Source organism: Akebia trifoliata, chromosome 4 (genome assembly GCF_017979445.1).
Source record: "Akebia trifoliata isolate Shusen 1 chromosome 4, ASM1797944v1, whole genome shotgun sequence".
Classification (NCBI taxonomy): domain Eukaryota; kingdom Viridiplantae; phylum Streptophyta; class Magnoliopsida; order Ranunculales; family Lardizabalaceae; genus Akebia; species Akebia trifoliata.
Genome location: NC_141378.1, coordinates 1,041,965 through 1,069,823, shown reverse-complemented (window position 1 = coordinate 1,069,823; position 27,859 = coordinate 1,041,965). Strand labels below are relative to the sequence as shown.

General features: G+C 35.1%; 5 protein-coding genes across 7 annotated transcripts; 4 read left to right on the top strand and 1 right to left on the bottom strand.

Annotated features, from left to right (window-relative positions):
* The first annotated feature begins 493 nt into the window (after nucleotides 1–493).
* On the top strand, nucleotides 494–3,812 carry LOC147402756 (uncharacterized). 2 transcript variants are annotated; one of them, XM_086438093.1, is made up of 2 exons: nucleotides 494–2,101; nucleotides 3,389–3,812. In XM_086438093.1, the coding sequence occupies exon 1, from the start codon at nucleotides 934–936 to the stop codon at nucleotides 2,074–2,076; it is 1,143 nt and encodes a 380-aa protein (XP_086294219.1). In that variant the 5' UTR covers nucleotides 494–933; the 3' UTR covers nucleotides 2,077–2,101; nucleotides 3,389–3,812. The 2 variants fall into 2 exon arrangements, with proteins under 2 accessions (XP_086294219.1, XP_086294218.1); XM_086438092.1 differs by having other exon boundaries at nucleotides 2,461–3,812.
* A 511-nt stretch (nucleotides 3,813–4,323) lies between these two features.
* LOC147402755 (uncharacterized) lies at nucleotides 4,324–7,036 on the top strand. Of its 2 annotated transcripts, none has more exons than XM_086438095.1 (2): nucleotides 4,324–5,564; nucleotides 6,648–7,036. In XM_086438095.1, exons 1-2 carry the CDS (start codon nucleotides 4,489–4,491, stop codon nucleotides 6,691–6,693), a joined length of 1,122 nt encoding a protein of 373 aa, XP_086294221.1. In that variant the 5' UTR covers nucleotides 4,324–4,488; the 3' UTR covers nucleotides 6,694–7,036. The 2 variants fall into 2 exon arrangements, with proteins under 2 accessions (XP_086294221.1, XP_086294220.1); XM_086438094.1 differs by having other exon boundaries at nucleotides 4,324–5,656.
* A 1,981-nt stretch (nucleotides 7,037–9,017) lies between these two features.
* On the bottom strand, nucleotides 9,018–11,047 carry LOC147402754 (Mitochondrial transcription termination factor family protein). Its single transcript, XM_086438091.1, has one exon. The coding sequence runs from the start codon at nucleotides 10,697–10,699 to the stop codon at nucleotides 9,149–9,151; it is 1,551 nt and encodes a 516-aa protein (XP_086294217.1). The 5' UTR covers nucleotides 10,700–11,047; the 3' UTR covers nucleotides 9,018–9,148.
* Nucleotides 11,048–16,730: 5,683 nt separating this feature from the next.
* LOC147402753 (uncharacterized) lies at nucleotides 16,731–19,908 on the top strand. Its single transcript, XM_086437596.1, has 2 exons — nucleotides 16,731–16,770; nucleotides 18,744–19,908. Exon 2 carries the CDS (start codon nucleotides 18,745–18,747, stop codon nucleotides 19,711–19,713), a length of 969 nt encoding a protein of 322 aa, XP_086293722.1. The 5' UTR covers nucleotides 16,731–16,770; nucleotide 18,744; the 3' UTR covers nucleotides 19,714–19,908.
* Nucleotides 19,909–23,189: 3,281 nt separating this feature from the next.
* LOC147402752 (pentatricopeptide repeat-containing protein At4g13650-like) lies at nucleotides 23,190–25,551 on the top strand. Its single transcript, XM_086438090.1, has 2 exons — nucleotides 23,190–23,949; nucleotides 24,097–25,551. The coding sequence occupies exons 1-2, from the start codon at nucleotides 23,556–23,558 to the stop codon at nucleotides 25,332–25,334; spliced, it is 1,632 nt and encodes a 543-aa protein (XP_086294216.1). The 5' UTR covers nucleotides 23,190–23,555; the 3' UTR covers nucleotides 25,335–25,551.
* Nucleotides 25,552–27,859: the final 2,308 nt, after the last annotated feature.

The window sequence follows — 27,859 nt, the reverse complement described above, 5'->3', positions numbered from 1 at the left end:
ATTAGTTAGATAATTTCTCAGAGAAGAAAAGATGAATTACCATAGGAAAAGCAAAGAATGAATATATCATTTTCTAAGAAAGTAGTAGTATGTTAAATATAAATTTTGGTGTGCTAATAGAAATTCTCAAAAAGAATGTTGGACTTAGGGCTGGCAACGAATTGGTTCAATATTGGATCAGTACCACTCCAATATTGATCCGAAATTTTTTAAACACATACCTAATCCGATCTGATCGGATTAATGAATGTGCGAACCGAATTTGATCCATTTCGTTTCATCTTTAATCTGAAATCGATCCAATCCCTTCAAATATATGTATTGTTTTTAAATTATCAATGATAAAAAAACTTTAAAAATAAAAAATTATAAAAAATCAAAATTTCAATTACAAATAAAAAAAATAAAAAAGACTAAAATGTTTCATCTATATGTATTTATATGAAATTAAGAATAAAAAAATATTAAAAATGTTTGGATCAGATTTTTTTCAAAAGTGAATTGGGGTATGTCCGAACCCCACGCGAAATCGGATCTAAGATTTCAATTCAACTGATAAAAAAAAAAAGATTTCAATCCAAACCTGATTCAAAAATCCAATTTTCATGTTTTGTTCGGATTGGATCCGTTCGGACACGGGGCATGTTTCGGATCATTGCCAGCCTACTTCGATTCGTGATGACTGGTGAATTGGTGGATGTTGAAAACATGATCTAAGATGCTGACCAACAGATCACATTTTAGAACTGTGTGGGGATGTGAGAGAGAGAGAGAGAGAGGGAGAGCTGATTCAAACATCTAAGCAAGCAGACGAAAGGAGGTAAAGCTTTCTTGCCTTAAAATTGAGATCCTTCGATTATTTTATCAATACTGATTATATCTGATAGGGTTTCTTCAATTAATTTAGAGAGAGAGAGAGAGACAGAGAGAGAGATGTATTATCTTTGCAAGAACACTGTTACTCTTCCTAGAAAAAGTTGCAGAAATTTCATTTGGTTCAAAACCCTTATTCCATTCTCAACCACTGTGTCTGCGATCCAAAATTCACATCCCCATAACCCTCTCATTGTAGATTACCTCATAAACTCATTTGGTTTCTCAAGAGAGAAAGCCATCTCTGCCTCCTCATTCTTCTCTCCCAAAACCTCTCCTTCTAACTTTGACTCCGTTCCAGATGCCCTCAAACAGAGTGGTTTCTCTGATACTCAAATCAAGAATCTTATTTCCAGGCATCCCAGATTCCTCTGTTTCAAGGTTGAAAAAACCCTTAAACCCAAACTCAGGTTCCTTGAAGAACTTGGCTTCTCTGGCTCATCTCTTACTAACCTCATCCTCAAAAACCCAAGTATTCTCAACCGAGACATCGATAACTGTCTCACCCCCAACGTCAATTTTCTCCGCTCGTTGCTTCACACCAATGAAAACACTGTTTTGGTTCTCAAGAGAAGCAGTTGGCTCCTTAATTTTGATCTACCTAAGTTAATAGCTTGCAAATTTGCGATTTTACGACAATGTGGTGTTCCTGATAAGAGAATTTTCCTGCTGTTGTTACAAAAGCCAAAGTTTTTCACCCTGAATTTGGACCGTGTGGAAGGTGCTCTCTCCTGGGTTGAGAAATTTGGGTTGAAACAAGATTCTGGATTGTTCATCCACGCTGTTTATGCAATAAGCAACATGTCCAGAGCTACTCTTTCTGCAAGATTCAACATTTATAAGAGCTATGGGTGGTCAGATTCAGATATTATATCTGCCGTCAGGAAAGCTCCCAAGTTCTTGATGGTGTCAGAGCAAAATGTTAGGGCAAGTATGGAGTTCTTATTGGATGATCTTAGATATGAACCTAAGGACATTGCATTGAGGCCAAAGCTGCTTATGTACAGTTTGGAAAAGAGGCTAAAACCTCGGAATGAGGTTTTGAAGATATTGAAATCTAGGGGATTGGTGAAGATGACAGTTCATCTTGTGACCATTATCAATATGTCTGAGAAGAAATTTTCAGAGAATTATGTGATGAGATATGTAGATAGAGCTCCTGATCTTCGAGAGGCTTACATGGGTTCCGGTATTCAATGCTAAGATGAAATCACAGAAAGAACAAAAGGTTATTCTCAATCATTTTGTGAAGTTGATCCACCCATGTCACAATGTTTTCTAATAAACTCTAGGTTGTTATTTATTTATTTTGCTTATCCATTTCATCCATGTAATTGAGGCTATAAACCATTGTACTTCTAAAAGCATTTTTGTTCTTGGATGAGATTGGATGTTTTGAGATTGCCTTTGATCTGACGTTTTCATTTGGGTTTGGTAAAAAACTTCTTTATTGATCATTTCATTCATGTACAAAGTTCTTGATGTTTTCTCTTCATTTTTTGAATGCCAATCACCCTTTTCATTCTTTTGTTTATAATAATAGCTTTGAACTAACCGTAACCTTGCTTGAATTGGTTATTTATTTAGCTTTCTCGTCCACATCCGTGAACTTGGATAGGGGCTACACTTCGTTTTACTTGGAAAGCATTTGTGTAATTTTACACACCCTTCAGACTGAATCTTCGGTGTTTCATTCATTGGCGGCTTACCCATCTAACAATACAGATCAATAAGTTGGTTGATCAAACAAAATGGGTGCCATTGCAGATTAAGAATGGTGAAGCTTGGTTACACATATCCTCTTTTGGTTCCACAATATATTTTCCCGCTGAGACAATGAGAAGTGGTTAGCCCCTCTTTTAACTGAAGTCTTAGCTGTTTTTCAAATCCATCAACTGTTGCTCAATGGAACTCCAACATCAGACTCATAGAGGTCTTCTTATCTTCCACCAAATGAAGCAATTCAGCATAGCGCCCGACAATATAACCTTCCCCATCATTGTAAAAGCTTGTGTGAAGCTTCAAATCTTCAATACTTTGAAATCATTCACGCCCATGTCATGAAATCACGATTCATGTCCCATAACTTTGTACAAACAGCAAGGTTGCATTTTTACAGCGAATGCAACTGATTATATCTTGCACATGAGCACTTTGGGAGAATTCCCAAAAGTGATGTCAGTTCGTGGGATGTATCAGATCACGGGTTTTGCTCAATCAGATCTTCTCAATAAAGTTTTGGGTCTTTTCTACCAAATGGGGTGTCAAGTTTCAACTCAACTCAATAACAGTAATACGCTTGACCCAATCAGTTCCATCCTAAAGAATTTGAAGATTTTAATAAGAGGGTCACTGCTTTGTTATTCGAATTGGGATTTGCATGAATGCTTCAGTTTCCAACACTTCAATTGCTGCATATGCTAAGTAGAATGACTTGGGCTCTGCGAAAACCATGTTTTACGGGATTTTAATTGATGTGAGAACTGTAGTCTCTTACTCTGTTCCATGATTGCAGGGGTATGCTCACCTTGAAAATTTTGTTAGAGGGCATCAGTTTCTACCGAGGAATGTGCCTGGAGGGAGTTAGGCCCGGAACCTGAAGCACTTTTACATGGGAAGATGATCCAATTTCCATTCTCATGGTGTCCAGAAATGGTGTGATTCAGATGTTCAATGTATATCCAAGTGTGGAGACATCAACTCTAAATTGTCTTTGTTCAATATTTCCGAAAGGGAAGTGAAATAATAAGATAAACAAACAGAAAAAAATATGAATATACTTGAAAATTGGTCACTCGTATTTGTATTAGTTTAGACTTTAGAGAGAGGAGGAAAAGGCGTGTGATGGGATAGAAGGAAGAACAAAGAAGAAAAGAATGGAGAGAAGAAGTATGTATTATAACACTCCAATCAATAAAATTTTACAACACTCCAAACAAGGTTTTGTAGTGTGTTTTAGAAAAATCACTAAAAAGAGAGGAAACACGAGTGAGGGAGAGGGCGAATGATGTTGATTTCGAAAATCCAAAAAGAAACAATAGATTTCAAAAGTCTTACCCTCCACTTTCATATTAAATACATCCGTGAGAGAATAAAGCATTTTGGAAAAGAGGAATTGGGTTCAATCTCTATCTTCCTAAAATTTAAAAATCTTCCATGGACTATGTTCTCCAAAAATTCATTAATTTCTCTAGAGTATTTAGAGAAGATATGGGATTAATCCCACTTTAAAAAGAGCATTTGAAGGAGAAATTAATTAGATAATTTTGTAGGAGAAGAAAAAATGGAATACCATAGAAAAAAGTAAAGAAAGAACATAACATTTGATATGAAAGGAGCAGTATGTTATACATGAATTTTGGTGTGCTAATAGAGATTCTCAAAAAGAATGTTCAACTCTGTGGTGACTAGTGATGGGTGTTGAAAACCTGACCCAAGATACAGACCGACAGATCTCATTTAAAAACTTGAGAGAGAGAGAGAGAGAGAGAGAGAGAGAGAGGGAGGAAGAGGAGAAGTGGTAGAACATCTATGCAAGCAGACGAAAGGAGGTAAAGATTTTGTCTTAAAATTGAGATCCTTTGATTATTTTTTCAATATTTTAGAGAGAGGGAGATGCATTATCTTTGCAAAAACAATATTGCTCTAATTAGACATGGTTGCAGAAATTTCATTTGTTTCAAATTCTTTATTCCATTCTCAACCGGTGTGATCCAAAACCCAGATTCCTATAACCCTCTAATAGTAGATTACCTCAAAAACACATATGGGTTCTCAAGAGATAGAGCCATCTCGGCCTCCTCACTCTTCTCTCGTAAAGCCTCCCCTTCCAAATTAAACGCCGTTCCAGATGTCCTCAAACAGAGTGGTTTCTCTGATACCCAAATCAAAAATCTTATTTTCAAGCAACCCAGATTCCTCTGTTTCAAGGTTGAAAAAACCCTTAAACCCAAACTCAAGTTCCTTGAAGATCTTGGCTTCTCTGGCTCATCTCTTACTAACCTCATCCTCAAAAACCCAAGCATTCTAAACCGAAACATCAATAACCATCTCACCCCAAACATAAATTTCCTCCGCTCGTTGCATCTCACCGATGAAAACATAGTTACAACTATCAAGAGAAGCAGTTGGCTTCTTAATTACAATCTACGTAAGTTAATATCTTGCAAATTTGCAATTCTACACCGATCTGGTGTTCCTGATGAGAAAATTTCCCAACTGGTGCTACAAAGGCCAAGGTTCTTCACCCTGAAATTGGACTACATTGAAGGCGTAGTCACCCGGGTTGAGAAGTTTGGGGTTAATCAAGATTCTGGATTGTTCATTCATGCTGTCGATGCAATAAGCCACATGTCCAGAGCTACTCTTGCTGCGAGATTCAACATGTATAAGAGATATGGGTGGTCAGATTCAGATATTATATCTGCCTTCAGGAAAGCTCCCAAGTTCTTGTTGTTCTCCGAGAAAAAAATCAGAAAAAGTATGGGTTTCTTATTGGATGAGCTCAGGTTTAAGCCTATGGACATTGTATTTAGGCCGAAGCTGCTGATGTACAGCTTGGAAAAGAGGTTAAAGCCACGGAATGAGGTTTTGAAGATATTAAACTCCAGGGGATTGCTGAAGAAGACAGTTCATCTAATATCAATTATCAATATGTCTGAGGAGAAATTTTCGGAGAATTATGTGAAAAGGTATGTAAATAAAGCTCCTGATCTTCGAGAAGCTTACATGGGTTCTGGTATTCAATGCTGAGATGACATTACAGAAAGAATGCAACAAAACAGTAATTGTTCCAACTTCATTCTCAAATGGTTGAATATCTTATTCTGTTTAAAATTAAAGGCTCATTAGTCCTGTTAGATGTTGTTCTCAATGATTTCTAGGAAGGCTAAGTGCACCTTCCCACAATTTTACATTGTGGACATAGTTTTGAACTAACTGTAATCATTCTTGAGTTGGTCAATTTCGATATATTTGGTCTCATATTACACACCTTTTTACTCAAAATATCATTTCTGTACTTGGATAAGGCGTGTATGCTTTCAAAAGTTGCTTTGAATCCAAAGGTTTCATTTGGGTTACTTGAAATTTTTAGTTTTAATCAATTCATTTCTCTTTGAAGAGTCAAAAAGTTTAATTCATTTTCAAGGTAAATGCTTGATTGTTGTCCATCATTTTGTAAAGATGAAGTAGTACCCCGTGTCACAATGTTTTCTAATAAATATTACTCAAATCTCACTGTAATATTGCTTGAACTCGTTATTTTTATTTGATCTTTTTTTACTTCCTCATCCATTTCATTGAATCATTCCATGAGTGTAATTGGACAAGTATGGGTGTTTCAAGAATGCATTTGATCCAAGTTTTCATTTGGGTTTTGTTAAAAGCTGCTTTATTGGCCATTTCATTCATTTTTGGAGGACTGGATGTTTCACAGTTTCACCGTTTGAATGAAAATGCTTTGAAGTCCAGTTCATGGTTGATCTTTTCATTTGTGAAAGGTGAAAAGCCTTGTTTCACCATTGTGATTATAACAATAGCTTTAAAGTAAATAATAATAATAATAATAATAATATAATATTGCCTGCATCTGCATCTGTTGTTTTTTTTTTAATCCATATGGATGAAGTGGGATTGAGGCCACACATTGCAAGTCTGCAATATCCTTAAAAACATTTGTGTAATTGGATATGCCTTGGATGGCGTCATGATCTCAACATTTCATTTAAGTTGGTTGATCAAAGCTTTGAGTCCACCATATCCTCTTTTGCCAGAGTCCCAATGTTGCTCGATGGAACTCCAATATCAGAACAATTGTAAAGGAAGGTCGCTGTCAAAAGTGGGCTATTTCTTTTCTCCCGCTAAATGATGCAATCCAGATTAGAAATCCCACAATTCTCCGACATCATTGAAAAAGCCTGTACCAAGCTCTCAAATCTCAGATACTACAAAATCATTCACACCCGTTCTGAGAAATGTATTGATTAGATATTATTGCACATGAGCTATACAGGGGAATGCCCCCAACAGGGATATCACTTAATGCGGATCTTTTATGTGATTCAATCACAGTAATAGGCTTGACCCAGTCCAACACAATTTGAACATGGTAAAAGCTGCCCGCTGCTTTCGAATCAGCATGGATTTTTCGTTTCCAACACTTTGATTACTGCATATGCTAAGGTTGACAACTTGGGTTCAGCGGAAACAGTGTTAAAAATGGGATTTTATTTGTGTGAGAAGATACAAATTTGGCCCTAAAAAGTGTCTTTAGTATTCTCCAAGAAACAACCATTTCAAAATCTGAAGCAGTTCCATTAACATCAACGTTCATAGCTACCTACGTAACTTCATATATTATAGCAACACTGACAATTTGCAGGTCAAAACGACCATATTTTCTTTTATCCTTTTCCCACAAGAATGTGAGGTTGGATGATTGCAATTATCTGAATGGAGTTATTTCTAACTAAAATATCTCCTAGTGCACCAGTCAAATGATGACTCCAGGCCAACACACATGCGCTCCATAGCACAATCCCATATTGTTGAGTGCACCAAATGTTCACAAATCACCATATAAAAAAATAAAAAAAGAGTAATTATATTATCCATAATACATAGTGGGAGACGTGCTTTTGCAAATGATTTACAAAAATGTATTCAAATGATGTTAGAATTGTCTTTTAATTAATTTAAGAGGCAGTTTCAGAAATTTCACATAGATACAACTTCATAACATATTGTGCCCTTCAATGTGATGCAAAGGTACTTCTATTATAATTAAAATAAGTGTTAACTAACATGGATTTGTGTCAATAATGCTAACCCTTATCATTATAATAACTAGGTAAATACTTTTTTTTTTTTTTGAAAAATATAATATATTGATCAGAGAGGGAGAACAAGAAACAAAGAAACAAAGAGGCCGAGAGAGCCTCACGAAGAGCAACAAAGAAAAGAAAAATAACTTCAATGATTACATAAAGAGTCCCATCTAAAAACAAAATCATCAAAAGTAGTCCCCGCGAACTCTATATTCTACTTTGACCAAAGGTATAACAAACCCAAGATCTCCAAGAAGTCTACAAAATAGCTACTACTCTTATTATTTAACACTCTTTTGTTTCTCTCGTTCCAAACCCCCCAAACAATAACTGAGGGAAGCATAGCCCAAAGGATCCTTTTTTTTGATGTGAAAAGCGTTACTGGTCCACTCTACTAACAACGAAGAGAACTTACGAGAAAGGACCCAGTTAATACGGAATAGACCGAGAAAGGTTGACCAAATATTATAGGAAAAATATTATACTCTTCAACAACCACAAATGTCATAGACCTGTGGTTAGATCTTGGAATACTCGATCAATGATTAAGAGTCATCAATTCCATTATAATTTTTTAAATGTCTACTTCAAGTTTGCTCAAACGGTTCTATCTATCCAATAAAAGATATATATATATATATAGGGAAATGTTCAGCAACAAACATTTTGGCAAAACATTTTTCAAAACATGGGTTAGAAGTTTTGGAATGGGCTGATTTTTGGTGAGTATGATCTCTACGATGAGGAGATAATCATCACCAAAAATCAGCTCATTCCAAAACTTCTAACCCCATCAAAATGGTTTACAAAAAATGGACGGTCCACGACTTGTAAACATGGGGCTAGAAGTTTTGGAATGGGCTGATTTTTGGTGAGGATGATCTCCTCACCAAAAATCAGTCCATTCTAAAACCTCTAACCCATGTTTTGAAAAATGTTTTGCCAAAAACGGTCCACGATTTTTCAACTTGTAAACATGGGGCTAGAAGTTTTGGAATGAGCTGATTTTTGATGAGGATGATCTCCTCACCGTAGAGATCATCCTCACCAAAAATCAGCCCATTCCAAAACTTCTAACCCATGTTTTGAAAAATGTTTTGCCAAAATGTTTGTTGCTGAACAGGACCCATATACATATATATATATATATTTTTTTTACTTTTCAAAAATAAAAAAAATATCATTTTTTTAAATACTGAACATATCTAGCTTAACTGAATCTATAATACCGTAATTATACAGCGTTTAGAAGCTCAGGAAGATTCCTCCCAACATTTCTAGAACCCATAAAGGTTACAAAGAGCCAACACCAAATCCTTAGGATACAGCGAATGATCATTATAATTATGAAGAAACAAGGGAAAGGGTAATAAAAACAAAAACAGATAGGATTGTAACAGCAACTATAGAATTAAATTTAACTGTTAAAGGAGACCAAACAAATCTTACTAAAGAGAAACAGTGCGCCTGTAGAGCACTTCATCGTCACTCTCATCTTCCTCCGAAGATGAAAAAATCTCAGTCCCTGGTAGTTCTAACTTCCCTCCTATACAGAAAGAAGGCCCAGCACTTTCTGTTTCAATAAAATCAGCCTGTAACCTCTCTTCAAACCTCTGATCACTACAATTAAGGAACCAAGCCAAACCACACTTAACACCTTTATTCAATAAGCTCTGATACCTGGGTTTGATCCTCGACTCCAAACTATAAGTGAAGTATTCCGGAAACTCCACAAGTTCTTGCAATGGCCGTTTCATTTCACTCTTAAAGAAATAAAAACTGTTCTTCATCAGTTCTACTCTAAGTGCAGTCAACTGTGGGCACTTCACGATCATTTTAGCCACATCGTCCACCGGTATACCCCTTGCACGAAGGAACTCAATGGGTTTCAGTATCACACTCTGGTTAAGACTAACTATCTGAGGCATCTTCTCTATGGCCTGAGCGAACCCTTCAGGATCGATTTTAAGCTTCAAGTTGAAGAAGTATTGCTGTGAGGACAGCTTAGCCTTCAAAGGGAGTCCAAGGATTTGCGGATACTGAGCAATAACTGATGCAAGTGCTTCCCTTCGGATTCCAAAACTAACCAAACAATCCACATTTGGTTTCATAGTCTCCTCTAGATCGTATCCAAGGATATAAGCCCGTTTCTCAAACATCCGAGCCAAGACCTTCTTCGGAATCCCTAGAGAAACCAAGTAATCGACAATGGGCTTGATTGTGGTCCCAACTCTCATTCCTAGAAAGTAAGGATACTGTGTGACCATCGGCCCGATATCTCTCGGGCCAACTCCAATACTGACAAGATAAGCAACTGAAGTGCTCATTGTGCCTTCAGGTTTGAACCCTAATAGCTCTGGGTATTTCTGCAACACGTAACCAATGTCCAGCTTCTCGACATCAAGACCCCGAAGGAACTTCACCACAGGAACGAGCTCGACAACAACGCTCGCATGGAGGCATTGCGGATAATTCTTCACAAATTCTCCAAGCTTCGATCTTTGAATCCCAATCTTCTCCAAATAACCTAAAACCGGGATTATATTCTTCCGAACGCTACACCCTAAAATTAATGGGTACGCGTTGATGTCATCGATCGTTAACCCTATTTTCTGAAGGAATTCGACTCTCTCTTTCATCACTTCAGTCGTAGAAGGAAGTTCTAAGTGTTCCAATTCATCTGGAATTATTCCCAAACTCTTCAAATAATCACATATTATAACACGAGAGACAAGCTTCTCCTTTCGGCCTTGAACAACGCCCCAAGTGACAGATGGCATCTCATATTCGGGGAATTTGCTGGAATCAGTCGAAAATCTACGAATTGGAACCCTAGGGTTTGAAATTTGAGCCGTTTTGGGCGAATGAATCCATGGGTTTTGGGGGCTCGAAGGGGACTCGATAAGTTGTGGAATTGAGGCATGTTTGAAACAAATCTCAGTGGAGAGAGTTCGAATATAAAAGAGATTTGAAGGTTTTCTTCGGAAAACTAAGCTCATTTCAGAAACCCTAACCCTAGTTTAGCTGAGTTGCAGAGTGGAAATATAAATAAATAAATATAGATACATTAGAACATAGATTCTTCTGTTTGGAATTTAGAGAGGGGATGGGACTAACGTGCGCACCTGAGAATCATCCTGTATACGTTTGCCGCCATCGATGGTTTGAGCAATTGTGACTAGTGAGTGTGAGAGGAATGAGGTTCGTTTATAGTAGGGGTACAACTTGGTCCGGTTCAAACCGTCAACTAAATCAAACCGATAGCTTTGGAGTGCTTTGGTTCGATTTCAACCAAGTTGCGGCTTGGTTCCAGGTTACCAAAATGGAGAATTGAACAATTTGGTTCGATTCTTGGATCAAGTTTATATAGAACCAAATCAAATCGAAAATCGAACCTAGTGGAGCTTCAGGAAACAACACCAACATAATAGCTCCAACGCAAAGGGTCAATATAATATGATTTGATCGATTTTACTTTGAATCTGTGGATCTCATTAATGAACTTAACCCAACAACAGGATTTGCAAGAGAGCCAAAGTTTAGGATTTAACTAAACATTTGATCGAGTTGACTATGAATCCGTGGATTCTGTTGATCTAGTTTCTCCATGAGCTGCTGTTGATTCTGTTGAGTCTGTTTCTGAAGCAGTTGACTCTCTTCTGTTACACATCCTTCGTCTACTGAGTCATCAATTGCCATAAACCCCGTCTTTTTGGCTGTAATTGCGTCAGGTTGTTTTATGTTTGCTAGCAAATGTACGACCTAAGAGGCTCTGTTACTGATGTGATACAATAAATAAATATATATGTATATAACAATTATTATGAATTATTCTAGGAGTTAGGATATAGATTAGAGATTTTTTTAATGGATAAACTAATGAGTTTTTATTGATAGATTTGTAATTATTATATGAAATTTTATTTTTATTATATGTTCATTTTTTCATTAAAAAATGCTACTTACAATTTATAGAATACTGGCAATTTGTAGAATCGAATTGAATCAAATCGACTTTAGTTTGGTGTGGGTTGGTCTGGTTCTAATGGAATTTAGTTTGTTTATGGTTCTTATTTAGTGAAACTAACTTGTTTCAGTTCGGTTCCAATTTGACATCAAACCCAATCAAATAGAACCAAGTTACACCCCTAGTTTATGGTATTGCAGGTTATATCACTACTATCTGGATCAATGGGCCGAAATGTAGAGAGTGGTGGACCAGATCCGGCCCAAAAATAAATATCTCATTAAAACAATCCTAACCATTGGATTCATTGTCTAATAATTAGTATCGACTGATTCTTGTATTTTTGGGGCTATTATTGTTTGTATCTCATATATCCAACTGTCTAGATTCAAGTGGATGAATAAATGTTATGGGCTGGCCCTCTAATGTAGCCCATAAAGTCCAAGAAAACAACGTGTAGGGCCTTAATCTTGAACCCACAAAATAGGCCCAGAGAAAGAGTTAAGGTATCTTAGCGTGAGAGAGGCAATATTAATTACTTCCTTCCCCTCTCTTTGTATAGGTATCATGTTAGACAATCCAACCATATGGTGAGATTTCCACACTTTGTACCTTGTAGATCATATTCAAAGAAAACTAATACAAGCTATATTCATTAACTTGTAAATAAATAGTGTACAACATTCGTATCTCAAGGAAAATAATATATTGTTCTGTACTTCTGTGCTAACTACCGCGTCAAGACTACTACATCTGCATCAAGAAGAGTTTCGATTCAAATTTGATAATAAAATAAACATGATTGTGGCTACTATTTCAACAAAACCACCTTTTCTTTTTGTGTTTTTACATAACATGTTTTTATTTTTTCTAAATAGAAAAATGAAAAGAGAATAATTAAAAAGTAGGGATTGAGAGGGGTGAGGTGGGATTTTGGGGGGCAATTATACTTATTTAAAAGCAATAACAAGGATGCAACTTCAACAGTCCAATTTGGGTCCAATAGGAAAGGTGCAACGTCGGTCCATGACGTGTTAAAATTCTATATGATTGACAATGCCACAGACATGTGATCTAACCCCACCTTCAACCTTTATGAATATATCCAGAAATAATAGGTTAGACAGAGTTTGACAGGCCCAACTCAAGCTTCGATCGAGCATAAATAATTAGGTTGTATTCTTCTCTTCCTTGTGGGCATTGTAATCCATTTAAAGCTTTGACAAGTTCATTTAAGGTAAAAGCTGAGTCTCATGTTCGTGGACACAATCTTATCCATATATCATAAACTTAGATGTTTGTCCACGTGAATCCCTTCACCCTTACTACCAAGTTAAATTTCAAAATTAAAAAGGATTTTTTTTTTGCTGCTAACAATGTGACATCAAAAGGATGAAGGAAGGAATCATCCCCCATACATATAGGATACCCACCCACAGACTACTCCATCTTTGTTTGGCCCACCTCATGTTGGACCTACGTACACTAAAAATTAATCCAAATGATGAGTTCAAGTAGTTGGATTTCAATGTTTTTTCATCAATGGCTTGAATCAAACTCAATTCCAATTAGTATATATATCATCAATCACGATGATTGGTGCATGGTACTTTTTTTATGTTCAAAATTGATGTCACATTGCAACAGCAAAAGTTTTCTTGAACTAAAACGGAAACAAAAAAACAAAATGGGTGATTACTCAACAAAACATGTGAAACTTTCATAACTGAATTGGTGGATCATGTGAAGTGTACCAGAAGTCCTTCTTCCTTCATTAATCCAACCTTTTTTCCATCTCAATATATATATTAGCTCATATTCAACCAAATTCATCACTTATCCCACCCTTTATGGTTCTTTTTAACACTAATTTTCTCTAAGTTGGTTATTTGCTAGAAGCATTAATATGAAGAACTTTGTCTTGTTTGGAACAACCCAAAAGGCTCTACTTGCGGCACTTCTCTTTTCGCTTCTTACTATGAGTAAAAATTTCGAGTTCACATCTCATAACCGTAAGTACGACATTATAAATCCAATTAGACCATTGTAACTTTCGTTAAATATTATAACAAGGGTCACCTATTAAAACATGGTTTTGTTTTTTAACTCGATTTCTTCTATTACTTGAATTTTGTGTCAATTGGCTAGACAATGCTGGGAGCTTAAATGGTAAAGGAAGCTATAGTGGAGATCAGCACAATGTGATCCCCCAGGTTTGTTTTCCATTTCTTCAATAGGATTGATTTTTCTCTTTTGTGTCTTGTGCTTTATTTTTATTTTCTTTATGTACTTTGGGGTTATGGTTTTTATGGATCAACCATACCTTCAAAATAAAACAAAATCCTAATTCATTAGTTATTATACTTAAGTGTAGGATGAAGCAAAGGAAGGAATTGGAGCGGAACTGTACCCGACTGGTTCAAGCTTGCCTGATTGCTCACACGCATGTGGACCTTGCTATCCATGCAAAAGGGTTATAGTTAGCTACAAGTGCTCGCTTACAGAGTCTTGCCCCATTGTTTACAAGTGCTTGTGCAAAGGGAAATATTATCACGTACCTTCGAATTGAATTGATATATTACACTTCGTAAGCACGATTTTGAAATCTTGATGGAAATCTAGTCTTGGGACCACATTTTCACTAGTTAAGTGTCAAATTTGTAAGTGAAGGCTCTGAGGGGTACTCTGTAAATATTTTTAAATGAAGTTTTGGAAGATGAGTTAATCATTTTGTTAGTATCCAGCATCCCCTTCCCCCCAATCTGCACATATGAAGAGATCATCAAAATAATCAATCTCCATTCTCTACATATAAAGAAACAAGAAAATAAGGAGCTATTTGGATCGAAAAATCATTTTTTGCCCAGGAAAAGAATCATAGAACAAAACAGCTATGAAAAATCAGATGGGAAGTTCGCAAACGAAATTAATCTAAAACTACACTTTAAAAAAAAAAATGTCCAAGATGAGGAGATCAAATTTTACTAACAGAAACATTATTCTTTTCAGAATTGAACTCTAAAGACAATGAATTACCTGTAAAAATTCACACAAATAACACAGATGGATAGAAGCCAGATTTAAGTTCTCGCATAGTCTTGCTTTTAATGGACAAAAATGACATGGGAATTTCCACAAAACCTTTTTTTTTTTAAATGGTCGATTTCACTGTAAACAGCTCCCAAATCCAATTCAATTACACGAAACTAAAACAGATTCTAGCGTTTCAATCAACTACCGCTTCCAAACACACACTCAATTAATTTTTGAGTCATGATAAAATAATGCTCTGGACCTTGGCAATGCACAAAACCATAGATCTTCTTCTTCAGGCTACACAAGGAAAAAAAATGTATGGTTCTATGCACATGCCACGACAAGGGCGTCATTTTGGGGGGAGTTTATCATTAGTTAATATGATTTTACTCAATATTTTTCATCTTTTTTTTTTTTTTTAAACTTTTCCTTCTTATGTATAATTCAATTATGAGTCTGGATGAATGCACACGGTTTTGGGTATGCCACTGACATGGCAAGAGCACAGAATCATAGATAGGAAAAAGATCTATGATTATGTATCCTTGCCATGTCAACATCGTACCCATAACCGTGTGTATTCGCTATTATCCTTCAATTTTTATCTGTTGCATCTATGGTTCTTTGTGCGCCTCCACGTTAGTAAAATGTGAATCACTGTGAATTTTAAAGTCACTCCAGACTATAAAATAAAAAATAAAAAAACCGATACAATTGTTAATTAGAAAGTGAAGGAGATTTTTGGTGATTTCCCCTTTTGGAATAGTCCATTTCAATAACAAGCCCCCCTCCCCTCTCTTTGTGTTCTTTTTTTTTTTTTTTCCTTTTATAACTGGATATCCCTATAGACAACGGATTAGGCCCGTATCTGGGTTTTGTCTAATCCATAAATCATGGTCTTATCCAAAGATTAGTCTCGAGGCAAGTACAATATCCGCACATCACATGCACCAAGTAAGTAAGGGTGCAATCTTGCAGGTGGCTCTTGAGGAATTAATGTTTATACTGGGTATTAAATTCACGGTCATTGAGCCAACCCCTTCATTTTGCTTGTATTTGAATTTTAGTTATTTCGACTTTTAAATATATGATACATTTTTCATGCTCTCGTTAGATAAATAAAAATAGGATTTTGTTAACATGTGCCTTAAGGGAAAACGGTAAGCTGTATTAAATACACCTTGAAAATAAGTTTTTGGAGATATTTTTGGTAGGAAATTCAATTTCCAATCTGTATTTAATTTAGCTGAACGTATGCACATGTTAACAAACCCATAAAAGTAATGTAAAATAAAAACATGTGCTAATAAATTGTGAGATAACGCTGATTCATTACTTCAGAAAAACAAAATACAGCAAACATAAGGCACCAATGCTGTGTCAACACGTCAAGTTCTAGTGTAGGATGTGTAATGCTAGCCTGGTCATCTATCTTCTAATTTTAAAAATATCATACAAAATCACGAAATTTCCCAAAATTTCTTTTAGAAAAAAAAAATTACCAAAAAATTCAAGTGAAAAAGAAGATAAGATAATGAGAAATTCGTCAATCCGAAAAAAGTTGGAGGAGATTTTAGTAATTCTTCCATTTAGAAACCACTTTATCTGGTACAGTTTTAACACAGAGAAATTCAAATGACCAAACTACCCTCAAAATCATCTGTCCTCACTCCTCATCAGTCATCACTAAAAACCCATGGGTTGCGCGCCAAAACCCTAATGAACTAATGATTTTAAATTAAAAAAAAAAAAAAACTTGCAGTTTTTAAATTTTTTATCTTATATATTCGTCCAAAACCGAAACTCGTGCAGTCCAAATCAGTGAAATGACCAGAACACCCTCAAAGGGATATATTCCGAAACTAGTATTCCTCGTTAGGGGTACTCAATGGTAATCCCAAATATTTCGCTAATAAGGGAATTATTATTGAGAAATTGAGATTAATATATATAACGAGGAGAGAGAGAAGAATTTTAGCATTTAAATAGATCCAACATGTCTATCTTTTCTCTTCCACGTTCTTCGTGGCGATCTGGAGATGCGAAGCGGTTTCTCTACTCTTAAAGGTGAGATTTTTATCTTTTTATAAATCTCACTTCGTTGATTTTGTTTCTGGATTTCGATCGTCATCTCTAGTCTCTAAAACCTTATTCTTCATCGCTTGTTTTTGCCATTTTTTTCGTTAGAACCTTTTTCTTTCTTCGACTGTTTAATTTCTGTTCGATTGCAGAGAAAAATTTCGACATTCTAGCAAAGATTGATCCCTCGATTTCCTTATTTCATTCGATGAAATTATTTTCTTTACTTCTCTAATGAAACTCTTTGAAGCGAAACACGAGACTTGATTTTTTACTCTGGACTAAACTAATTACTACCACGTGTGGCCGCAGTAATAGTGGCAAAAATCTGTGTTATATCACGATTTTAATAATTATTGATTAAATCTCACATTTTTTAAAAAAATCACGAAATTTTGGGAAAATCTCAGATTATTTTTAATACTAGAATACATATTTCTTATATTTAAAAATTTTATCCTAGGACTTTATCATGAAATTCCGTTTGTTATCAATAAATCCTAATCGTAAGTGGTTAATCAGGAAAGTTTCTTGACAACCTTGTGACAATTGTCAAAAAAAAAAAAAAAAATTTAATTACATTTCATCATTTAATTTTGAGTTGGAAGTTCAGTTTTAAAAAATATTGTTTTGTTTTATTTTGAATTATTCTCTTTTTCTTTTTTTATTTGGTGTGGACCAGTTGTGGTGCTAGATTGCCAACTATTAAAATCTTACCAAGTTTATTTTGCAAGCCTAGCTCAAGAAATTATTAGAGTATTTCAATCAATGAAATTAGGAAAAGGAAAATGCCAAATTTACATTGCAATTGTTATCGATTCTCACATTGCTGATGTGGATATATGGATGGAACCATAGATGCTTTTCAATGAGATAAGAGTGAAAAGCATCAATGGCTATGTGTACACCTCCACATCAGCAATGTGAGAATTTTAAGGTTATTCCAGCACGACTCGAAGGAAAATACTATTGTTAATACGGAGAAAATAAGTATTGACCTCTAATGCATTGAGATTGGATTAGATCATACAGTTGTAGCCTGAATTCTTTCATAATATATTTATTATTAGAACCGTCTAGAGATTAGTAGTGGTTTCTTATGAGGTTTTAAGATCCATTTTTCTTATGAATCCCTAGAAGTATCATCTAATCGTAGGCATTTGCTTGATAGAAGCATCAAAACCCATTTGATGATTGTATTCCCCAGTCTAGAAAAATTCATAATTGAGAAATTTCTCAAAATGTGATAAACTTCTAACGAAATTTCTATAATGGTCAACTATTTATTTTAATTCCCAAAACATGAAAATCAAGATCACGATTTTTAGCAAAGTGAATATTTCATTGGATTAAAGTAATGAGATCGTTGATATTTTTTTTACACTAACAATGTCATTGATTATAAAAGTGACGATCTCCCATCATTTAACTCAAGAAATTGTAATTTACCCTACAAAATTTCTAGAGATGGAATTCTTATTTTTTATGGGTTAATACAAACTTTTCTAGCAAAATATTTTCTTGGCTGTGTTTAAAAAATTTAATTTTTTTTGCCATTTCAGCCGTTGGTTTAATGAAGAGCCTCATTTTCACATGAATTATTTATTCTTATTTTCATTTTTTTTTATTATGTTTTTAAAAGTAAAAAAAAAAAAAAAAACTGAATTTACAAAGATGCCCTTTAAATTTTAAACAGAAACTATGGTCAAATAATTTGGCCATTATTTCTAGAAATCGAAACCTGGTACAATCAATCCATAATTGTATATAGCTGGCAACAGTATAACACTGCTAATATCCCTCTCTTCGAAATTTGCTTTTCTCGATAACTCTCTCTCTCTCTCACAGTGGGACGTTATTTCTGTAGATTCCATAGCCAGACTGTCCTTTGCTCCTTGCATGCATTCACTTTCTATATATAACATAAGCCTCTCCTCTCTGTCTATATGTAGTTTATACAGCATGGATTTCTCAAGCTTCACATCTATCTTATTTGGGAGTAGATCCTCGTTGTCGTCCTCTTCATCCTCTATGGTGATGCAGACTCCGAATTCGTCTCCAACTACAGTGGCTGAACCGGGACTCAAGTTCTTAACTGTCCCTACAGTCCCACCTAATCATCATCATCATCACAACGGTTCATTTATGATGATCAGACGTGTAGACTTGTTATCTTCATCCTCCTCTACCTTCTCACCAGCCTCAGTATCTCCTTCTTCGTTGTCTATGATGGATGAAACAAATAAAAAAGAAGAATTAGAAGTGGTGGAGGAGGAGGAGGAGGAAGAAGAGGGGTACAGTAAGGGTTTTAGTATTCGAAATCAACGGTCAGGATTAAGGAGGGAATTCCCACCATTGATACCCTATTTGGCATGGAATGAGAATCTATCAGGACAGATGCCTTGGGTCTTGAAGAGATCGTATAAGAGGGATGGAAGGTTGGTGATTAAAGAGGTGAAGAATGAACATCATGAGTACTTTAAAGCTTATAGAGCTAATGGTCGTCTCACTCTTAAGCTCATGCATATGGATACTGATCAGCTTAGCCTTAGAAGAAATACTAGCCATGTTGATGATGATGATGATGATGATGGTGATGTATCAAAAGAAGAAGAAGAACAAGAATCACAATTCTCATCACGTCATCATCATCGTGGGTTAAGGATGTCAAGTGATGATGATGATGATGTGATTGTGGAGGAAGATGAGAGGATATCTGAGGAGGAAGAGGAGAAGGAAGAAGTAGGTGTGATCGTTGAGGAGCAGAAACAACATGATGAGGTGTCAAGTGAGATAAGGGAATCATTGATATTGGCCTCTTCTTCACTGATAGAGGGAAGAGTTGGATGCGTTCCAAATAATATGAGATCCACGCTACATCAAATGTCAATCCCCACTGCTCGACCCATACTCATTGGTAGGATAGATTGAGATATAGATGTGTTTGTGATCGTTATAATGTTATTCAAATTTCTTAATGGCTTATTTTAAGGGGTTTATGTTAGAAAAGATTTTGTTAATTTCGAAACATGTTATGCAATAGAGTCTATGTTTTGTTTTGTAGAGGGAAAATTCAACTACTTGTAGAGTTTGTAGAAGGATTGCACATTTTAAGGAAAAAAAATGTTTTTTCATGAAACTATTTTCCTATCTTGATGCAAAATGATATTTGAAAATGGGTAAATTATCATTTTGTTAGCCGAATTTGATGAAATTATGATTCCGACTAATTGGTCATTTTAATTCCCAAAACGTGAACTTGTGAAATCGTAAGTTTTTCAAGTGACGATAATTCATGTTTCAAGTGACAATTTCTATGGATTTTTTTACTCTTGTTTATACAGTGACAATGTCGCTAAAAGTAGTATGAGATTTTCACGTTCACGTTTTGATAATTAAAATGAATAGTGACCCATAATGGAAATCTAGTCAAAATTTGACCATGTTTTTATAAAAGATCCTTTGAAAAACTTAATGCTACTCCCTCATGGATGTCGCATCCCACAAAATTGAGAGTTGTTGATTTATGCCTTTTCCCATAAAAAAAAATTGATTTATTTGATGATGAATTTAACAAGGTCACGTAATTAATTGTTGTCTTAGCTCACCCAACTTATGAGAGCATTTGAGGTTTTAAGTTAATCTTATATTATATTTGTTGCTATGCAGCTGGGATGATTTCTTAACAAGGTTTTTCCATTGTCTAAGAACTCTTTTTATTTCAGGAATTTTTAACAACAATATGACTCTAAAGAATCACCCTCTTTGTGTAGGAGCCCTTTCCATATCTCTATTTTTCTATGTGCTCTGATACAGACTTTGGGTTGGCTTGACTGGTTCATATAAAAAAAACTCTTTCTTAACTTATTAAAAAAATCTGTTCGAATGCCACATGATGGTAGAGCATAAAATTTTAAGAATTTTTAAAAAATATAAGTTTTCATTGTTAGATTTGGAATTTAAATGACTAGTTAATTTCAAAATCTTTGATTAGGAAATTTTTTCTTTTTCTCTCAACCTAATCAAGGCCAAGAGCATTATAAAACTAAGGTGTTATTTGACCTGGTCATAGTCCATATGGACCCAACAAATCTTAGTAGGGCTTGATAACTTAACTAAATCATCACCCAAGCCTCTTTAAGTCATTCTATTAGAGAAGGGAAGAGGAGAGAAGAGAAATTCAATTTCTCTCCATCATATTTGGATTGTCACGAAAGAAGTTGAGACAACTTTAAAATTTTTAAATATCTTAAAAAAGATATAAGGGCAAAGTTGAAATTATAAAATATTTTAAAAGTTCAGCATCCATTTCTCTCGTCTTTTGGAGAGAAAAAAAACTCTCCTTTTTTTACTCTCATCTTCCCTTCAATTCTTTTCTCTTCTCTACTCACTTAACAATCCAAACAAGAGAAATAGAGAGAAATTTATTTATTTTCTCTACTCTTCTCTTCTCTTCTCTCCATTCTCTCAATCCAACGATGGCCTAAGAATCTTAATAAAATGACTTGGGAGGTATCATTTCAACTGGTCCTGATACGTGGAGTACAGTTGAGAGGTGAGAGAGATATTTAAGGCCCAATTCCAACGAGGCGGTTTTCTGTCATAAATGATAGATGATGTTTACAGCTCTCACGGATGCAACTGTCCAGGCCCATGTCATGATTGGGCTGCCTGGGTGGCAGTGTCCCTTTTCTAGGAATTATTCAAAAAAAAAAACAGATAAAAATTGCTGGATCGAATTTAAAAGTTAAAAAGCAATCAGCTTAGTTACACCTCACTTGCAGCCTTCAACGCTGTACCTTTGCTCGCAATGACCACGTGGGTTCAATCAGACGCTCTAACTGCTGGGGACGCAAATCATTTTTACATGATCATGTGACTTTATTTTTGGCAAGTAACAATTAATCAGCACTGTTGTGGATCTCGAGGTTAAGGACAGTGGAAAACTCCTTCAAACCAAACCCTTTTTTTTTTACATCAAACTACAACTAAAGCATTCTATTAGTCCAATGTTTGAAACTTGAAACTATCCTAGTTACGAGATTGCTTTGAATTTGACCAGGTCTGGGCTTGGCCCAGGAAATTTCAATTGGGCTACGATTTGATGAATTTCAATGGACAGGATAGGTTCTATTTAAAATTAGTAAAGTTGCTCAAGTCCGCAAATGGAACACTCAAAAAACAAAAATGATTTTTCCAGGATTCCAAATTGGAGCCACTCCATGTTTTTAAACCTTGGATTAGATTGAGACAATTGCAAATCATTGGGAGAAGGGCTTAGACCATGGTTTCGAATCTCGCCCGAGATCGAGATGGATCGTCCGAGTCGTTTCGATATCAGGCATGGACGAGACGGATAGATAAGTCAAATTTTCATATGAGATATAAAACCCCAAGTTCATTTTTATTTTTTAAATGAGAAATCTCAAATGTATCGGAAAACTAGTTTGAGACAAATCGATATCTGGCAATTTTAAAACCATGGCTTAGACCCGTAGCTCAGATGGTTTGACACATGGCAAAACAACTTTGAAGTTGTGGGTTCAAGACCAGCTTACCCATAAATAAATAAAAAATTACACGTGTCAATTAACTTAATTGATAAAGTCTTTTAGTGAGGATATCAAATCAACTCATTCCGAAACTTCTAACCCCATCAAAAGTGATTTATAGGAATGGGATGGTCCATGATTCTTCAACTTGTTAATTAGGGTTAGAAGTTTCGAAATGAGCTGATTTTTGGTGAGGATGATCTCTTCATCATAGAAATCATCCTCACAAAAAATTAGCTCATTCCGAAAACTTCTAACCCATGTTTTGAAAAATGTTTAGCTCTCTTTAAGGTCTCCGAACACTCATATATATATATTCTCTCCTTATTGCTTACATCTTCCCCTTCCTCTATGATCAATAATGGTTTTGATTTTACAATCCAACGACCCTATAACTATCTTAGTTTTCTAAAGTTACATAAACATATTTTTAATATGTTAGTACCAAATCACCTTAATTAGTATTTTCAATTACAAAAATATAATATATTTAATGATAAAATTTAATTATTATAATGAGAGAGTGCCAATGGAAATCTTTGATACCAAAATTTGAGTGGAAGTAAATGCCCCCACTTTTATATTTAAATATAATATAATCAAAGTAATTTTGGTAAAAATCCAAAAAAATTGCAATCCCTTGTATTCTTGTAATCACGTCGTTTAGTTTCAAAATTATTAATATATCTTTTTTACCTTGTAATATTTAAGAATCCTATAATCAATATTTTAAATTACAAATAGCTCTTGTTGATTTGTATTTCTTTGCACATGTCACCTTCTAGTACAATATAAAATTAGAGAAATGCTATTGGCACTCCAACTTTTACTTACCATACCCAAATTTCTTTATTATTTATCACACCCCAATTAGACTGAAACACAATCTTGAAACATCATAAAGTTACCTCAAATTATAATCTCAACATTATGAATCATTGTAATAATTGTTCAAACAATTTTGGTAGGTAGTTCTTTATAATCTATGTTTATGTTTTTATCCTTTAGAATAGTTCCTAATCTTTGAAGATATGGGCTACTTAGAGATCAATCATCCAAGAAATTAGATTTTATTGGATTTAATTTTATCACCGAGTGTTCTTTTTTGTTTGAATTTCAAGATAGGCATAGATAGGCCTTTTATCTTACAATCTGAGATTATGGATGTTGCGCATTGCGCTCGGTGCGTACAATAGAAGCACCACCATATATTCGCGGTAGATGAATTTGCAGAATTTGGGTTGGCTTTTGCACCATTGTTCCAAGATTAAAACCTATCGACATGGCCAATCTCTCCATGCTACAGTCATCAAGATAATAGACCATCGATCTGATAAATTTATCTCCAACCACATACTCAATATGTACGCCAAATGCGAAGACATCACTTCTGCCCACCAAGTGTTCGACGAGATGCCCGATAGAAATCTCGTGTCATGGTCAGCTATGATCTCTGGCTGTGGCCAAGCTGGGAAACACTGGGTAGCACTCGATCTCTTCTCTCGGATGCAATTCGAGCCCAATGAGTTCATCTACGGAAGCGTCATCAGTACCTGTGCCACCCTCTTGGCTCTGTCACAAGGCCAACAGGTTCATGCCCATTCGCTCAAAGCTGGTTACCACTCCATTTCTTTCGTTTCTAACTCTCTTATATCAATGTACATGAATTGCGGTCTCTGTGATGACGCGTTTTCTGTCTTTTCCAATGGGTCTGAATCGAATTCTGCCGTGTCTTATAACACGATGATCATGGGTTTTGCAGAGAACATGCAACCGCAAAGAGGTTTGGAGGTGTTCGAACTCATGCGTGGGAGAGGTGTTGTTCCGGACCAGCTTACCTTAGTGGGTGCATTGGGAATTTGTGCCGATACAGAAAATTTAAAGAGAGGAACTGAATTCCATTGTCAGACAATCAAGCTTGGGCTTGATATCACTGCTTTTGTCGGCAATGTGATTTTAACAATGTATTCGAAGTGCAATTTGATCGAAGAAGCGGAGAAGGTTTTCGATTCAATTGAAGAGAAAGATGTTGTATCATGGAACACCATTATTAGTGCTTGCTCTCATTGTGGAGATAATGCAAAGGGTTTGGAAGTTTTTCGAGAGATGATTGGTGAAAAGGCCAATTGTGGAAGTCTTAACGATTTCACATTCACTAGTGCCCTCGCTGTCTGTGCCGGATTGGCTTCTATCCGCCATGGTGGGCAGATTTATGCTCATATTATCAGAACAAGATTGGATTTTGATGTTGGAGTTAGTAATGCCCTTGTGAACATGTATGCAAAATGTGGGAGCATTGGGTATGCAAGCTCCATTTTCCATCACATGGCTCATCGCAATCTTGTCTCATGGAACACGATTATAGCCGCGTTCGGAAATCATGGGATGGGTAGAAGAGCGGTAGAGATGTTTGAGCAGATGAAAGCAATGGGTGAAAAGCCAGATTCGGTTACATTCATCGGACTACTAGTGGCTTGCAATCATGCTGGGTTGGTGGACGAGGGCTGGGACTACTTTAATTCTATGAAAGAGATTTATGGGATTGTTCCCAAGATTGAACATTTTTCTTGCTTGATTGATTTGTTGGGGAGGGCTGGGAGATTGGAGGAAGCCAAAGAGTTTGTCAGAAATTTTCCTTTTGGGAATGATTTAGTTGTGTTGGGGAGCTTGCTTTCTGCATGTCGGCTGCATGGGAACGTGGTAGTTGGGGAATGGGTGGCAAGCCAGCTTTTGGAGCTTGAACCAGTTACAAGTTCACCTTATGTTCTGTTGTCGAACTTATATGCTTTTGATGGGAGGTGGGATGCTGTTGCGGTGGCACGGAAGATGTTGAAGGGTAGTGGAGTGAAGAAGGAACCAGGACATAGTTTGATTGAAGTCAAGGGAATAGTAGAAAAGTTTACGGTTGGGGATTTTTCACATTCAAGTATGGAAGAAATGAAGGATATACTAAGAAGTTTGAGTTGGGCAGTGAAGGAGGAGGAACTGCTCACTTTTTGATCATCAAGTGAGCAAACATAAATGTATGGTTAGTCTAACAAAGTACTGAGATATTGGAGAACTAGGGCTCATGTCCCATCTTTAATTGGCTCATATCAAATTATTTAGAATTGATAATGAGAAACAGAGGTCTAATCCCCATCCCCTTTTCAATTGTTATTGTGAAATTATAGAATGTTTTAAGACTTCAATAAACAAATATCTTCTATCCTTTAAATCCCTTATGAGTTCAAGTTCTTAGTCACGAGATATCCACTAATTTCCATTGTCTCAATTGAAGCATTTGAAATAATATAATAAAACTAATATAAAATTAAAATAATATTTTTATCTTTTAAAATTCTCTTGACAAATAATAAAATATGTAATTCCCATTTTTATTTCTTATAGTGACCGAGGTCTTAGGGAAACTGTTCAAGAAATGAGTTGAGATAGGGAAGTTATCGGGTTTTAGAGTGTCCAATGAAGACTCATTGATTTCCCACTTGTAATTCGCTGATGACACTATAATGTTCTTATATCCTTCAAGAGAACAAGTGAGAGCTCTTTAGATGTTATTAGATTGCTTTGAAGCAATTTTAGGTTTACATGTCAATTTGCAGAAAAGCAAGTTATTTGGGATTGATGAGGTGCCGAACATCCCAGGTTTAACAGTTATTTTGGGGTGCAGGAGTGATACGCTCCCTTCTTCCTATTTAGGTTTGCCTTTAAGGACTTCGTATTGTAGTAAAATCATTTGGGAAGGAGTTATCAAGAATATGGAAAAGAAATTGATTACTTGGAAGGCTAGATATCTCTCCAAAAGGGGTAATGTCACATTAATTAAAAGTACTTTAACGAATATTTCAATTTATTTCTTATCCCTGTTCTCATTGCCTAAGTCGGTGGAAGTTAGGATTGAAAGACTCAGGAAAATTTTTCTGTAGAATGATAATAATAATGGTAAAAAGTATCATTTGGTGTATTGAAAGATGGTTTGTACTTCAAAGAAAAATGGAGGCTTGGGAATTATAGGGTTAAGACTAATAAATAAACTAATTTATATTTACATGTGGATTAATGCATCCCAAGTGCCTGACCAAAGTCATAATATACAACAAAAGCATCAACATTTTTCTTGAAATTCTAAGCATTTCATATGAGCACCTTTGGGTGTACTGAAACTTGAAGTATAAACGTCTAAAAGTCACCAATTATAGTCGCATCATTACTTTGATCTTGTATAAAAGTATCTCATAAATTAAATAAAATACCATTTTTTTAAAAAAAAATTGCTCATGAGAAAATGACTGAACATGGGATTTGATGGTAGGACATTACCATTGGCATAATTTTTCTTGTATCGAAATTGTTCATGTATGTCAAATTTCTATCCACCAACCCTTTAATTATGGGCAGATAGTGATTAGTGGGTATTACTTGATTCATGTATCATGACGATTCATTAAAAAGATTATAAAATTGGGACCCACCAAATATGAAGACAAAACGGTGGGACCATCTTTGAAGCAGCAGGACACGTGGTCTCATCTACTGTAACGAAGGTATCCGAGGATAAAAATGACGTTGTTATACAATTTATCATCATCTCTAGTCATGAAGAGGTTGATCCGACCACATATAATAATATGCCTAGTAGGTCCACAAATTATTTGTGGTGATCAACGTTTGTCTTGAATGATTTTTAATTAGCAAAATTGCTTAAAGAACCTTCACGATCACGAGGGATTTCTTTTTAAATAGTAGAGATATCAATGGACCATTCCCAAGAAAATTAGAATCTTAACCACTATATTTTCTCGATTCTAGTTTTTCTCAATTTTAACTCCAGTTCTTAAATAAGTGGAATTACAATCACGAGTACTTGTATGTTTCGATTCTCAAGAATCAAATAAAAAATAAATTTCAAAATTATTATAAATAAATAAAATTCTATCTAAAAAATAACATTTTTTTTACAAAGTATCAACTTGATAATAATTTGTTCCATTAAAAATATATTTTTCTTCAAAAATTAAAATTTATCTTCTTTATAAGTAATAAACTTTAAGAAGAGATGACCCATCTTAAGCTTCAATATTTAGTTTATATGAAAAATTGAAAAACTAAATTTATATAGTATATCTTAATTTTAAAATATTGGAAAACTTAAAATAATGTATAATGTAAAAAATAAATGATAAAATAAATCGGTTCTGGATACTTGCAGGCATCCATCGGATAAAACCTAATGGTTTTGGTTCTTATCGATTCAATTCCATATTAAACATGATTCTAATTGGTTCAAATAAAAAGGGAATTAAAACCGGGGTCTTCGATTTTAATTTTGATTTGGTTCTAAGTAAATGGGTACCCATTGACACCCCTACTCAATAGTCTATTTAGTAATTTTTATTTTTATATTTTAATGGTCCGTTGTTATTGTTGAATTCACAACTTTTTATTTCTTATCGAAGTCAATATTTTTATTGTCGAGCTCACAACTTTTTATTATCAAGGTTAACATTTTTTATTGTTGAATTTGA